Source organism: Cherax quadricarinatus, chromosome 44 (genome assembly GCF_038502225.1).
Source record: "Cherax quadricarinatus isolate ZL_2023a chromosome 44, ASM3850222v1, whole genome shotgun sequence".
NCBI classification, from domain to species: Eukaryota; Metazoa; Arthropoda; class Malacostraca; order Decapoda; family Parastacidae; genus Cherax; species Cherax quadricarinatus.
The window spans coordinates 6,919,215-6,935,434 of NC_091335.1; the positions used below are offsets into that span (position 1 = coordinate 6,919,215).

Sequence of the window (16,220 nt, forward strand, 5' to 3'; positions counted from 1 at the left end):
CTGGTGCTGGACCCCTCAAGGAAGGTTCCTTGATGTTGGTGAGGGGCTCTTGATTTAGGGAATTGGATCCGTGCTCCAGTTCCCCAAATTAAGCCTGAATGCCTTCCACATCCCCCCCAGGCGCTGTATAATCCTCTGGGTTTAGCGCTTCCCCCTTGATTATAATAATAATAATCTGGTGCTGGACCAGAGAAAACGTAATGTTTTCCCTCCGCCTGGCTAGCACACCTCCATAGCATATAAACATGAGAAGGGTTGCCATATAGAGAGTTTTGGTCATAATTTTAAATTGCTGTATTAGCGGAATGCCGTAAGGCAAAACGCCATGAAGTGGGGCCCTACTGTACTTTTTCACTGATGGGAAGTACTTCACGGCTTCTCTTCGGCTTTAACCCTTAAACGGTCCAAATAGATCGACGTTCAAATCCGTAGTGCTCCAAAAGTAGATCTATGTTTTTTTTACATATTTTCAAATATAACAAAAAAAAAAATGTAGATAAAAGTTTTTTACACATTTTCAAATGTAAAAAAAAAAAAAGATGATGTACATTTCTTTACATATTTTCAAATGTTGAAAAAACGTATATATACATTTGGACCGTTTAAGGGTTAAAGAACTGCCGTCATCACTACTTTTGCATTTTGTTGTCATTATTCAAGAAAATTAAGGGTTATTTTCAGGCTACCGTAAACCGTGGATAACTGAAACAGCAGAAGCCAAATCCGTGGATACGGGGTTTCCACTGTAATAATTTACATTATAAAACCACATACTGCATAATTTTTATACTTCCCTGCACAGTATATGGCTCTTATAAAAATAAAAGTTTAGTATTTAACTGAACCTAAATAAAATTCAACAAAGGAAATAAAACTGATTTAATCCTGCATATATTTATTTTATAAAATAATGTTCAATATAAAACAATCCATATAATAACTGCTGAAAAAAGTAACAAGGTTCAACTATTCATATCATACTCATTAATAAAATATTTTGCTGACATTTAGCAAGTCACAAGTCTCTATTATTATTATTGTAGATTGATGAGAAGTGTTAAACTCACATGGGTCATATATAGTGCCTTGGAAAATGGGAAGCAATTGTATTTTTATCAAGGAAGAGGACAGGTCCAGTTCCTTGAATCAAGGTGCTGTATGACCCCTTACAGGTTTAGTGCTTCCCCACAGATATAATAAAGTCAGCCAAGAACAGTACAGCCTCTCCTCACTTAACGACAGAGTTCCGTTCCTAAGACCACATCAGTAAACAAATTCGTCACTAAGTGAGGAGCATACTATAATGGTAGTGGGTTTGTGTCGACCATCTTTGATACTGTTTTAATGTCACCTTTGCACCATTTATAACATTTCTGTTATATTTTTAAATGTTTATACAGTAGTGCACTGTATACTGTAATAAACAGAATAGAGGAAATCAGCTCTAATATACATTATTTAGGTATGCATACTGGTCAGAGAGCCTGACTCACGAAATCGTAATGACACGATTGCAAACAAACCATACCACTGGCGGGATTGAACCCGCGGTCAGAGAGTCTCAAAACTCCAGACCGTCGCATTAGCCACTGGACCAGCTGGTCCAGTGGCTAACGCGACGGTCTGGAGTTAGTTAGTTAGTTAAAGATTAGCCGGTATTCTCCCGGCCCGGGCCTGGAGTTTTGAGACTCTCTGACCGCGGGTTCAATCCCGCCCGTGGTATGGTCAGAGAGCCCATTGTAAGTCCGAGTCATCGTTAAACGAGTAAGTCGTTAAGCGAGGAAAGGCTGTATTAAAAAAAAGTGGGTTGATTGCACTATGTATAATATATTAAATTTTGGCAAAATTTATGCATTTTATATAATATTTTAAATTACATAAAAAATCACTTGTACTGTACTACAACAGTTCTGTGTAACAATATATTTTTCCTCTTTTTCTTTTTTGGATCACCTAGGCATGGTGACCCAAAAAAGAAATAAACACTTTCACCATCATTCACACGCAATCACTGTCTTCACAGAGGTGCACAGATATGAAAGTTCAGATGTCACTCCAAACAGCAAATATTTTTCATCTACTAGCATAAATTTATCTATCATCAATTTAAGCACTAAATCCAAAAGGCTCAAACAGTCATGAGAAGGGATGTGGGAGATTAGGAATGAGCAAAGAGTAGGGATGTGTGAGGGGCAGGGGTGTACAAAGGTGGGGGTTGGTTGAGATAAGGGAATGTACAAAAACTAAACTTGAAGTCAAAGTTGGTGCATAAGTTTAGTTTGTTAAAATAAAAGTTAGTGTGTGTCTCCATTAATGATGGAACTTTCAGCTATTTGCATAAAACAGTTCAAACCTGAAAAGGAGTAATGATTTCAACTTTACATTTATAATCTGCAAAGGAAACTGGTTAGTCTTTGATGGGGTTACTTGACTTCAGTTGCTCGTAGTGTAGTAATGGTATTTTTTCTTATGATGAATATCAATGCACTTTTCTGAGTACCAGTGTCACTGTGAGGACTGTCACAGGCTTGCTTTGTCCACTTCTCTCTGGTCCCACCTGTACTGCAGACTAATAACAATAATAATAATAATTCTCCATGGGAAAGTGGAGCAGAATTCGTCCTTCGTAAGCCATGCATGTTGTAAGAGGCAACTAAAATGCTGGGAGCAAGGAGTTAGTAACTCCTGTATAAATTACTATATTTAAAAAGTAAAACTTGTTTTTCTTTTTAGGTCACCCTGCCTCGGTGGGATATGGCCGGGTTGTTCGAAAAAATAACAATCAAAGTGCTAAACCAGAAGGGGTCATATAGCACTGCAGGGTGGGATGTGCTAAAGAAGGAATATTTAGAGGTTAGAGACAAATGTGAGGTAGGAGTGTGCAAGTGGTAGAGCTAAAGGGAAAATGTAATCAAAGTTGGTGCAATAAGTTAGTTTCTGTTAAAAACTCAGAGGGAATCTGCATCAGAAGTGGAATTTTCAGCGAGCAGGTCGGGTAGAGTAAGTGTGTTTGGCAGTAGAGGCGTCAGAAGTGAATTCTGCGTGCCCATTCAAGGGCAAAAAAATAGCTGACTATTTGAATACCCCACTGAAGGCATCATATACATATTGGTAATACACACACTACTTCATGAAATCACATAATAGCATCCCAAATTTGGATAGTGAACAAATGGATGTAACAGTTATCCTAATTATAAGAGTACATAACAGCCTGGTTGATCAGGCCCTTATCCACCATGAGGCCTGGTCACAGACCAGGCTGAGGGGGCATTGACCCCCAAAACCCCCTCCAGATATACATATTTTCTTACAAAAATATAATTCTATCCGAAACAGAATTAACAGAATACATGCTTTTATAGTGACCACTAAAATAACAGTTATTACTAAGCCATCAACCTTTCAAAATATAAAAGTACCTTGAAGCTGAAAGTCTCGATCAAAGGAATTGGGCCTATCTTTCCCTTCCTTGAATCAAACCTGATTACCTCCCATTCCTCATTCCTGCTGCATGCTGAATAGCCCATACAGGTTAGCATATTAGCAGCTAAAATATACAGTACCAACATTTCTAAAAATTTTGGTGCTATCGCCACAAATTTGTTGTGATCATTCTCAAAATGATAATGATAGCAGCAAATTAAATATAATATATGAATGCATATTTTAATTGATTATGTAGTATTGTAAACCCTCGATTTATCAGATAACAGGGAAAAGCAAGTGGCTGGTAATGAAGATTGATGAGATTGTTTTGCATTGCATAACAACGGACAATTCTGTAACCAATGCACTTTGTCCAATGTTTCCGAATCAAATGATCTGACAGATTTTGTCTCGATTTTCCTAAGCTCGTTAAATCAAGGTTTTACTCTGACTTTTTCGAATATATTTCTGTTAAGAGCACTGAATAACCAATAGGTTATAGTGCCATTTCAAATATTACAAAGCAAGACATCAAACAAATAGCCCTTTTACACAATTTCTATTTAACTGAAACATTACTTTTCTGAACTATCCTTTAGCCTTGCCCTTATATCCTGTGTTACATATTACAAATAACAATTCACACTAAAAGTAAACAGATCATTTTATCACTTGCCACTGCTTAAGATATTTATTTCCATAAACTAAATACAAACCATTATGTCTTAACATTGCTTAAAACATGTATTTCAATACCCACTACTGGAAACCTTTCATACATACAGAGTGTATGTTTGTGGCTAAAGGTAAACTATCACTTGTAAAATTTCTGGTCACAGTAGATTCCAACTTCTTTGGTTTAAATGACTAAAATAGTATATCCAAAACATTAATATGTTGACCTTTAAGGGAGATAGTTATCTGCCTTGATGCTGGTGAAGGGCTCATGATCCAAGAAACTGGAGCTACCCTCCCCTTCCTTGGACAAAAATTGATTACCTCCCATTCCTCAGGTCATTTATGGCACCTATGGGGTTCAGAGCTTCCCCATGAATACCATCATTATTATTTAATTTGTAAAGCTGCACTTCTAACTTTATACACCTAATTTATTAGCTGAGTGCCTTCCCCAGCACAATTATCCAGCAGATTACACAGGACCTCAGAGTACAAACTTAACTGTAGAACCAGCAGTCTTGGCTCCATAGTGACCAGCCCAGAATGCACTATCCTTTCCTACGTTGGTATATGTAATTCTTTTTAGTCCCTTTGGATAATCCACCAATGTTCTTTCCATCTGAAGAGAGATAAATAACAGACTATGAAGGCAAACAGTTCGTCATAAAATTCTGCAGTGTATGATGCAGTACAGCACTGATAGAATATAAAATACTATCTGTTGAGGAAAATGGTTAGATTGTGGGACTTTTTTGTATGAATATAATAATAATAATTTTTTTTCAACAAACTGGCTGTATCCCACCAAGGTAGGGTGACCAAAAAAGAAAAGCAAGTTTTTCTTTTTAAATTTAGCAATAATAATAAAAATACTTCTAGTTCATTAACCCTTTCAGTGTCCGTCCTATAGATCTATGGCTATGAAGCCAGGGTCCAAGCTTTAGATCTACGCCATGAGCTCGGCTCACTCAGATAACCTGTGAGCAGTAAATTTGGATCTAGATATGATAGAATACCTATATGTGGTAAGTGTGCACCACATAAATCCTGCAGCACGCAGTGCATAATGAGAGAGAAAAAATTGCAACCATAATTTTGGATTAAAACCGATTTTGCAGTGCTTTTTCACATGTTTTTTTACAGTTGTATTCGTGATTTCTTGATCTCATTTGATAGAATCGAAGATATGTCACAGAAATAGAGATGATTCTGATTGGTTTTAGTACTGAAAATGGCTTGAAACTGAGCTCAAAGTAGCGGAAATGTTCAATTTTTGCCGATGCTCAAGGATAAACATATGACGTCACGCATCTAATACGCATCAGCTGGTGGGTCTAATATACGTTCATGAATGTGCTGATATTATTTATATAATTATTACAACATTGCATAAGAGTAAATCTTCTATTTTTTTGGTGTGAATAAAAATTCATTATGTGAATAAAAAATCAAAATGGAATTCATTTGTAAAGCCTGAAAACATAACTAATGAACAGAGGAAATGTTAGTTTAGTGCTAGGAATGCCTGCATTGTTTATTCTGGACCCTATTTTGAAATTGGAATATTTTGAACTTTGTGTTAAATTGGCCAAATTACCAATTTCCAATCACTTTATTGGGTAGTTGAAACAGTTGAATGGGCGATTTTTTGTGCTCAATCGATAAAATAGAAGTAATACTAGTGAAATAGCTAAGAATTTGGTTGGCTGGAAAATTGTAATTGGCCTAAAACGGGAGTCAAAGTCGGCAAAATTGCCTATCTGTCAATATCGCTGACACATCAAATTTCGTGAGAGTGTAACTTCGTAAATTTTCTATCAAATTTCATACTTTTTGTTTTATTGCCTTCAGAAAAAGATTCTCTACCATTTCATAAGAAAAACAACAAATTTTTTTGAAAATTCTTGAACCCTGGCTGTCACTCTGAGATTTGGCCTCTGGACCCTAAAAGGGTTAAGCTTTATGCTGTACTAGGCTATAATGCTTTCCATATTTGAACTCAATTAGGGTCTGGGATATATTATGGAAAACTAAATATTAGTAATATACAAACCATACCACGGGCGAGATTGAACCCGCAGTCAGAGTCTCAAAACTCCAGACCGTTGCATTAGCCACTGCACCAGCTAACATGACGGTCTGGAGTTTTGAGACTCTCTGACCGCGGGTTCAATCCCGCCCGTGGTATGGTTTGTTTGCAATCATGTCATTACGATTTCGTGAGTCATAGTAATATACAATCCAGTGGATTATGGTAGGTGCTCAATTATCCAAAGTAAAGAGGACAGGCATGGCTATAAATAATTTAAACTGCAATGTTTGATTAATATGATACTGTATACTTTCAACAAGGTAAAATGGTGAAAGTTAGAATGTAATTAGTTGTATATTGTGTATTGATTGGGATGTGCATTATAAGTTTAGCATTTTGATGTCACATTAGTTGCACTTGTGTCCTTTTACTTTACATATTGTCGGTAATTCTACCAACTTTATTACGATGTAAAGTTGTGGAGAAATTTTCTCCAACCCCCCAGGGGCATCAATCCCCCTCTCAGGGGGCAGCAACCCCCATCCTTGGGGAAGCTAAGACCCTTCTCTCTACCTTCCCACACTGTAGAGCAGGAGTGAGGATGAGAAAGGTCACAACTTGTACTTTTTTCACTAGCAGCTATCAAGAAGTACAGGTCATGACTCCTCCTCATCCTGACTCCTGCTATACAGTGTGGTAGAGAGAGGGGTCTTAGCTCCCCAAGGGGGGTTGCTGCCCTCTCAGAAGGAAATTGATGTCGTCCCTGGGGATTGGAGAAAATTTCTCCACATAAATTTTGGTAATTTACCTTGTACCAATGACTATTAATTACATTCTCCTCCTGTGAGGACCAGTGCATCTTAACCTGCTGTATGCTTTCCAAACCTTCCAAACTAACAACGATGTTACTCCTGGAATGGCAGTCCCATCTTGCACTCACCCTAAAAAAAAAAAAAAAAAAAAAAGTACAGCAAATTAAATAATAAAATTAACATACAAGACAGGAAGGAATAATGGAAATATGCAACAGAAGCACATCATCCTACAACACTTCATTACAAGGTGATTCAATATATTTGAGAGGTTCAGCTCTAGCAATAACAGAACAAATATTATTAATAGCACAGAACCAGTGTGATAAGATGAACAGTAACTATATGGCTAACATCAGTAGAAAATTAATACAAGAACAATTATTAACTGAAAAATTTAAGAATAATGAATTATTAAAGATATAAAAAAATGGAATATTTGAAAAATGAAGCCCCTTAATGCTGTTGAAAGGATCTCAATCTATGTAACTGAAGCTACCTTTTAAGGGAGGTGTGCCATGGTGCCAGTAAAGGGCTCTTGATTCAATGATTTTGAATTATCCTTTCTTTTCAGTCCCCAGGGGCTGTGTGACTCCTACAAGTTTAATGCTTCCCCATTAATACAATACTTCCCTTCTCGATTCAAATTTGATTACCTCCCTTTCCTAGATACTATATGACCTCAGAGATAGAGCAGTTTCTCACTCCATTCCCTGGCACTGCATGACTCCAGGTTAATCTCTTTCCTCAAACAGTATTCCACATACAGTTCTTAGAGTAGTACAAAGGACATATCTGCAATAAACTGAAATTCTAAAGCATTCCTTCATTCAACTCTCTTGTGGCTGCCATCTCTATGCAAGTGATGGTCAAAATCACATCAGACTGAATCTGCCTTCCATCAAAGGTATTACAGGTGAGTCAGCAATTACAAACTACAATCCACTGTTGGTGGTATGGCCATCTAGCTAAGTACTGTTGATCAATTACTGGCTGCCCTATTTGAAGCTCTACCTCACTGCCTTAATTATTCAAGGAAATAAATTACCTACTGTATGCCAGGAAAAGCCTCATCTTCAAACATAATATTTAAGGTTATCTATGAGAGAGGGCAGGCATATCTTCTAAGATACGAAGGTATGCCAGTGAATGTATGAATCTGTAATGTATCAAAGATCTGCTAAGCTTCCAATGGAGTCACTCTACTTGTTTTCTGCTACTACTGTCAAGTGTCTTTATTGTGTTCCTCTACTCTCATCTGTCACCCTCCACCATTCTATAATGATGTCTGGGAGATGGAAATATTAGAAAGCATAACTGCTTTTACAGAGAATACTGGTACAATACCCACTTGCACACATGAACAATCTCCAGAAAAGAAGCAGAGCAATCTGCCTCCCTCTCCTTTGTAATGATGCACTGTATACTGAATCAGTTTTAGCAGTGAACACAAAAATAAAAATAATAATAATAGTCATAACACCAACAACTACTCCATCACACAGGAGAAATGTGAATTTAGTTTGAGCTATTAAACTTACCACTCTGAAATATGAATGGCTGGTTTCAAAATATCAACAACATGGGGATCAAAGCCAATACTCTCCAGGTTAATAACCTGTAACCTTGAGCAGATCCCATATGATGTGACAAAGCAATGTTGAGTAGGTAGGCCAGCCTCTGCAGGTATTGGGTCAGTGCCAACAGGATGATCCTCCACTATCATACCATCTCCTCCATGTTTTACTTTCCAGTGGTTCAATTTTTCTGTTAACATTAATCAAGATCCTAACATAAATGCTCTCATTTATATACAGTACTGTACTTTATATTTCATGAGCTAGTATATAAACACAATGAATGAGACAACTCACTGACAATTTCTTCATTAGGTTTAGTGTCTATAAAGAATACTGTATTAACCATGTGGTTAAATACATGACAGCATAATATCACAGATAGTTCACAAAGGAACATGCAAAGTAGAGAAAATTTGTCTGATAACATTTTTCTGAGCTAGTGCTGATAACAATAGCAGTGTTATTAGTCAGGATATGCAAATGCAACACAGTCCTATCAGAAAACAAAAAAAACTACTTGGGATTGCTACAAATCAACTACTGACAGAGTAGAGCAGACAAACAAGGACACAAGACTTAGTAAGTCAGTTTTAAGAAATATTTGGATTAATAAAAAATGCATCTTACCTCTTCCACTTGGATTGCAGATGAGATTAGTGTTGAGGGGCAAGTAACCACCAGATATTCCTTGAAGAATACGTAGAACCTGAGCTTCATCTGCTTCCTCCAGAAGCCTCTGTTTAGTAGCTGCAGGTAATCTGAAGCCTTCCCGTAACACTCTGCATAATCAAGGGTATTTCAAAATGTATGAAATGTCGCATAAATTTCTAACAATTAATACTGTATCCATTTTTTAAATAAAATTGGTTTTGCTTTGTTTGCAGCCTGTATTCTGTTCTCATAAAATGAAATGCATTAATTTTATTAAACCCAAATAAGTAAAATTTACACAGGACACCAATTTGGTTTAAGGAATCTTGATCTTTCCAAAAAATTACTAAATAAATTGACTTGCTGATTTAAGGCATCAATAGCAAGAATTTTAAAACCTGTCATTCCCATTTTTGTGCACTTCATATTTATGATATGTATCCAAGATATATACCAAAATACACTAGTATAGTTGCATTTTGGTCCATCTTCAACAGCAATGCAATGAACTCTTACTTTGTGAACCAGAAGTGGTGTTCTGTAAGCAAGTTGTGCCAGTACGGACAGACGCGTGTGACTGACGTTACCAGATCCTTGACTGGTACATAAAGAAAGATTTTATACATAACTTCTTGAGGAAGAGTATTACCACAGATTTCGATCCCATTACCTGAAATTAAACAGATACTGAATATCAATTAAGTTGTTCACCTATTATCTGCTACAATGAGGAAAGATGATCTATATTTTTGTTGTTACAGTACTGGATAATACAGTGGACCCCCGCTTAACGATCACCTCCAAATGCGACCAATTATGTAAGTGTATTTATGTAAGTGCGTTTGTACGTGTATGTTTGGGGGTCTGAAATGGACTAATCTACTTCACAATATTCCTTATGGGAAAAAATTCGTTCAGTACTGGCACCTGAACATACTTCTGGAGTGAAAAAAGTTCGTTAACCGGGGGTCCACTGTATATGAAAAGTAACACAGTACTTTGCAAAGGAAATACAGTACTTAAAAATTTTAACTACATACATGTGTGTATTGTTAGAGAACGTAATTTTCATGCGAAAGCATATTTTTTCCCATTAAAATCTTTGGCTTATTAAGGTCTCCATTTGTCAAACACAAATTATTCATAAAAGCAAGTTTAAATACAAAAATAACTGAATCACTGTAGAGAGATAAATTAAACATGTGAAGTAATATATGGAAGATGAAATTTAATGCTGGAAATTGCCATGAAATGGAAATGGTCACAGATGCTAGAAAAAATAGGCCTCAAGTAGCAAATATCCTGCAATAATATGGAAAGAAAATACAGTACTTGGTATACATGTAAATTATATTTATTACCAAAGAACACACACGTATAGCAGGAGGAACCTATGCATTACTGGCAAATTTTAAGATTTCTTGAAATTATATAGATGAAGAAATGTTAAAAGAATTTGTTGGAAACTACAGTATACATTTGTATTATGGTGTCTACACACAAATAAATATGCACAGTCAAGGTATAAAAGCTAAAAGAAGAGTAACAAATTGGGCACCATAATTAAAGAACATACCCAATATTAAACACTGGGAATGGTGTGAAAACTATGTGATAAAGAGCCTACCTTCTGTAGTAGTACCAGAGCCTGACGTATTGCCCATTGTATTCTGGAAAATAATTAGTAATAGTTCATGATAATTTATAAATTTTAGTGAAAAATTAGCTTTATTTGCACTAAAACCTTTTAAAAAATCTTTTAATCAAATGCACTCAATAAACTGACCACCAATGCAGTAGCCCTATGCTGCTCAGTTAACCCAAATATTGTTTATTATCCACTAGTTAGCCAGACAACATTTACGTATTAGTAATTTTTGCATATAATATAAAAGCTGTAAGTGTGTACTCTAAGTTTATTTAGGAACAGGTACACATAAGTACAATTATCATACAAGTCTAAATTACTTAAGATAACCCCAAAAAAAAGGTCAGGCAGAGTAACTTATTTCCCATGGGGTTAATCAAGTGGTTAATCAAGTGATTCTATGCCTCTTCTAAACAATTCCTTTAATAAAAAAAACAGCATTATCTGATACATATAAGAATTAGACAGTTCAGCAGATTCATGACATAATATTAACTGGGAAATTGCCTCAATTATATACAGTATAAAACAAATCATATGTACAAGTGTAAAATACTACTTGTACATCTATGGTTACACTATCAAATAATTTAAGCCACTCATTACTGAGATCTTATCCTAAATTAAATCTGCATTGTATACTAGTATTTTATATTGCCAATAACATGTGTGCCCTAAAGACTAGTAAAGATAAAATGCTAATTATATAGTATCCAAAAGTCTAAATAAAAAAAATTTATTAACACCCACACAGACCAAAATGCACAAAGTAACTCGAAATCCTTAAGCAAATACCTAACTACATAACATTATAATGAACATCAAAATGGTATACAATACCAACAGGTTGGTAGGTAAGACACATAGGCAACAGTTAGGCAACTTTATTCCGAAACGTTTCACCTACACAGTAGGCTTCTTCAGTCAAATACAGAAAGTAGGCAGGAACAGTAGAATTGTGAAGACGATGTAATCAGTCCATCACCCTCAAAAATCAGTCCAACCTCAAATTCTACGACTTCAAGGGTGATGGACTGATTACATCGTCTTCACAATTCTACTGTTCCTGCCTACTTTCTGTATTTGACTGAAGAAGCCTACTGTGTAGGTGAAACGTTTCGGAATAAAGTTGCCTAACTGTTCCCTATGTGTCTTACCTACCAACATTATAATGAAAATGAGATATGTTGAAAATGGTGTAAAATACCTACAATTTGATGAATAAGAAACATGTACCAACAGTTGTTTATTATTGAAACAATAAAGATCCACCAGGAGGCCTGGTTACAGACCGGGCTGTGGGGGCGTTGACCCCCTGAAACTCTCTCCAGGTCTCCAGGTAAACACAACTGTTGCACATGTGTCTTACTCATGGAAAATGAGATGTGTATCATTGTGTAAAATATAAATATACAGCAATACAATAACTATAGAGTAATAGAATTGCTTCTTGATGGGTGTGTAAGAGTGACAACTTATGCTCCAGAAAGTTCCTATATATGTAGAATATTCCAGGCAATAAACATTATTTATATGAATTTAAGATCATTAATGTATATAAGTAAGTTTATGTAAGTGCAGACAAACAAATAGTTACACAAATTATCATACACATATATGTAAATTGTCAAGGATAGCCCAAAAAAAAGTCAAACTTGATAAAAGCCATAAAGCATGAACTAATAAGATATTCAATTCTCTTGTAGTCATTGTAACTCTTGTAGTCATTGTAACTCTTGTAGTCATTGTAACTCTTGTAGTCATTATAACTCTTGTAGTCATTGTAACTCTTGTAGTCATTGTAACTCTTGTAGTCATTGTAACTCTTGTAGTCATTGTAACTCTTGTAGTCATTGTAACTCTTGTAGTCATTGTAACTCTTGTAGTCATTGTAACTCTTGTAGTCATTATAACTCTTGTAGTCATTATAACTCTTGTAGTCATTATAACTCTTGTAGTCATTATAACTCTTGTAGTCATTGTAACTCTTGTAGTCATTGTAACTCTTGTAGTCATTGTAACTCTTGTAGTCATTATAACTCTTGTAGTCATTATAACTCTTGTAGTCATTATAACTCTTGTAGTCATTATAACTCTTGTAGTCATTGTAACTCTTGTAGTCATTATAACTCTTGTAGTCATTGTAACTCTTGTAGTCATTGTAACTCTTGTAGTCATTGTAACTCTTGTAGTCATTATAACTCTTGTAGTCATTATAACTCTTGTAGTCATTGTAACTCTTGTAGTCATTGTAACTCTTGTAGTCATTGTAACTCTTGTAGTCATTGTAACTCTTGTAGTCATTATAACTCTTGTAGTCATTGTAACTCTTGTAGTCATTATAACTCTTGTAGTCATTATAACTCTTGTAGTCATTGTAACTCTTGTAGTCATTGTAACTCTTGTAGTCATTGTAACTCTTGTAGTCATTATAACTCTTGTAGTCATTATAACTCTTGTAGTCATTATAACTCTTGTAGTCATTATAACTCTTGTAGTCATTATAACTCTTGTAGTCATTGTAACTCTTGTAGTCATTGTAACTCTTGTAGTCATTATAACTCTTGTAGTCATTATAACTCTTGTAGTCATTATAACTCTTGTAGTCATTATAACTCTTGTAGTCATTATAACTCTTGTAGTCATTATAACTCTTGTAGTCATTATAACTCTTGTAGTCATTGTAACTCTTGTAGTCATTGTAACTCTTGTAGTCATTATAACTCTTGTAGTCATTATAACTCTTGTAGTCATTATAACTCTTGTAGTCATTGTAACTCTTGTAGTCATTGTAACTCTTGTAGTCATTATAACTCTTGTAGTCATTATAACTCTTGTAGTCATTATAACTCTTGTAGTCATTGTAACTCTTGTAGTCATTATAACTCTTGTAGTTATTGTAACTCTTGTAGTCATTGTAACTCTTGTAGTCATTGTAACTCTTGTAGTCATTATAACTCTTGTAGTCATTATAACTCTTGTAGTCATTATAACTCCTAAGTTTATACTTACACTCTCCCAAGAGACTATGTAGAAAATTACTCACATTGTTATTGTCTTATTACTCTTGAGTTATTAATCTTAAGTTAGTCTTAAGTTTGCATGAAATGCTCTGCATATTAAGTGACTTTCTGTATGCACACCTAAATATCATTCACCTTTGTACAAACATTATATCATGCTCAAATAAAGTATCATTATTATTAAAGTGACTTATTTCCATTGGGGTCCTTGTAATATCTTATTATTTAAATCTTAAAGGTTAAAAAAGCTATGTAACACAACTGTGTGAAAATCAACTACAATGACAGGAGATATACTATTAATATTACTATCATAACTAAGCGCTAAACCCACAAGAATCAGGGAGATATACTAAGAATAAGGAAAACTGAGTTATTTGCATTTGATATTATCCAAAATTGAACAATGAAACAAAAGTGAACAGGAATCCATTTGTAAATAAAACTAGAAGTTCCCAAATAGACCCCAATCGAAATAAATCACTGACTTTTTTTTGGGTTATCCTGGGTAGTCTACATGTATGCTGCTATGTATAATAATTTATTTAACTATTTGTGTGTCTGTGTTACTGGACTGGTGTGGGTGGCATCCTGGGGGACAAGACTGAGGACCCCAATGGAAATAAGACAGACAGTCCTCAATAACACACTGACTTTCTTGGGTTATCCTGGGGTTAAAAAATCCGAACAAAATCTTATCTTACCTGAATAAACTTACTGACAATCCCCAGCAGGTCGTGGTGCCACACTGGACCAGAGTTCAGTGACCGGCTATAAGTCCACAACCGTTAAAAAGTTACCCACAGAGCGGAAAAAAAATGGTGGTTAAAATTAAGCCGATGATAGATGCCACTCCTACATTGTGCCCGGCGGTAAGTTTATTTAGGCACAGCTACACAAGTATAATTATTGTACATAATGTAAATTATCTAGGATAACCCAAAACAGTCAAAGTGGCTTGTTTCTACTGGAGTTCCTGAAAAACAAGTGAACCTTACCAGGGGAAAAAATGAGGCCTACCAAGCCAGGAAGATCAGGAGAAATTTTCCACTAATGTTCAGGCGAGAGAAAAAAAAACGTCCACACTCAAAGAAAACTGATACAGTAGTCCACTTACTGCTGATTCTTACTGTTGTTCAGAGTGTTGTTGTCGAGAATGTTAGAGTGGCACCAGAGTGTGCAAGTGACTCACATCTGAGACGGGAAATACGTCCGGCACAGGTTCAGTAGTGTTAGTTTAATATATTAATTACGTACCCCATACCCATCCTGTGGGTGGCAGGTTACAAAGGTACATAATGGGTCCAAGGACTGGGACCCAAAGTTTTGATAGCTGAGCAAGTTTATTCAGGTATATACAAACAGTTACATAGATTATCATACATAGCAGCATGTGTAGAGAAGCTGAGATAACAAAAAAAAATTCAGTGAAAGTGACATTTCCCGGTACGACTGGAAAACGTTAGAACATGTTTCCGTAAGACACCTGCTGCCCTTGTTCACCCATCAGTATAAATAGGTACCTGGTTGTTAGTGGACTGGTGTGGGTCGCATCCTGGAGACAAAACTGACCTAATTTACGGGAAATACTCAGCATAACAAGCAACTTTCTATATAGTAGTCCCCTCAAGGAAGGTTCCTTGATGTTGGTGAGGGGCTCTTGATTTAGGGAATTGGATCAGTGCTCCAGTTCCCCGAATTAAGCCTGAATGCCTTCCACCTCCCCACCCCCCAGGCTTTGTATAATCCTCCGGGTTTAGCGCTTCCCCCTTGATTATAATAATAATCTATATAGTAGTACGTCACTGATGTCAGCTATGGTGTGTATACCTTGTACATGTACTGAATCAAGATATTATTTCCATTGGAACAGGTCAGGGGTTACAACATAGCAGTGACATCGCTGCCAGAAATAGTCATGAATGCTAGTGGTTTTCTTTGTGTTTTACAATACTTTATATGTCAACTACAGTTTGTATACTACACATAAAAATTTTGATTGATCTCAATGTTTATTCTGATCAGCGGTTATAACTTTAGTAGTGGTTGTAGTATTATATAATCAAAGAAATCGCTAAACCGACAAGGGTTATACAACGCTGGAGTTTACCTGGAGAGAGTTTCGGGGGTCAACGCCCCCGCGGCCCGGTCTGTGACCAGGCCTCATGGTGGATCAGAGCCTGATCAACCAGGCTGTTACTGCTGGCTGCACGCAAACCAACGTACGAGCCACAGCCCGGCTGGTCAGGTACCGACTTTAGGTGCTTGTCCAGTGCCAGCTTGAAGACTGCCAGGGGTCTATTGGTAATCCCCCTTATGTATGCTGGGAGGCAGTTGAACAGTCTCGGGCCCCTGACACTTTTTGTA

At 36.1% G+C, this 16,220-nt stretch overlaps 1 protein-coding gene across 6 annotated transcripts; it reads right to left on the bottom strand.

The window, feature by feature from the left end:
- Positions 1 to 878: 878 nt before the first annotated feature.
- Positions 879 to 15,089, bottom strand: LOC128697479 (F-box only protein 27). Of its 6 annotated transcripts, none has more exons than XM_053789199.2 (7): positions 14,971 to 15,089; positions 10,810 to 10,852; positions 9,699 to 9,852; positions 9,159 to 9,310; positions 8,493 to 8,718; positions 6,948 to 7,080; positions 879 to 4,726 (listed from the first exon to the last, which is right to left on the bottom strand). In XM_053789199.2, exons 2-7 carry the CDS (start codon positions 10,844 to 10,846, stop codon positions 4,592 to 4,594), a joined length of 837 nt encoding a protein of 278 aa, XP_053645174.2. In that variant the 5' UTR covers positions 10,847 to 10,852; positions 14,971 to 15,089; the 3' UTR covers positions 879 to 4,591. The 6 variants fall into 6 exon arrangements, with proteins under 6 accessions (XP_053645174.2, XP_053645177.2, XP_053645178.2 ...); XM_053789202.2 differs by having other exon boundaries at positions 14,984 to 15,070; XM_053789203.2 differs by lacking the exon at positions 14,971 to 15,089 and adding an exon at positions 14,874 to 14,956.
- Between the last annotated feature and the right edge of the window lie 1,131 nt (positions 15,090 to 16,220).

Coding starts and splice junctions, on each gene's coding strand:
- LOC128697479 (XM_053789198.2), bottom strand. CDS start 12,224: ATGATACACATCTCATTTTCCATGAGTAAGACACATGTGCAACAGTTG. Junction 10,853..12,041: donor TGTTTCTTATTCATCAAATT/GTAGGTATTTTA, acceptor ATTATTTTCCAG/AATACAATGGGCAATACGTC. Junction 4,727..6,947: donor TTAATAGTCATTGGTACAAG/GTAAATTACCAA, acceptor ATCTCTCTTCAG/ATGGAAAGAACATTGGTGGA.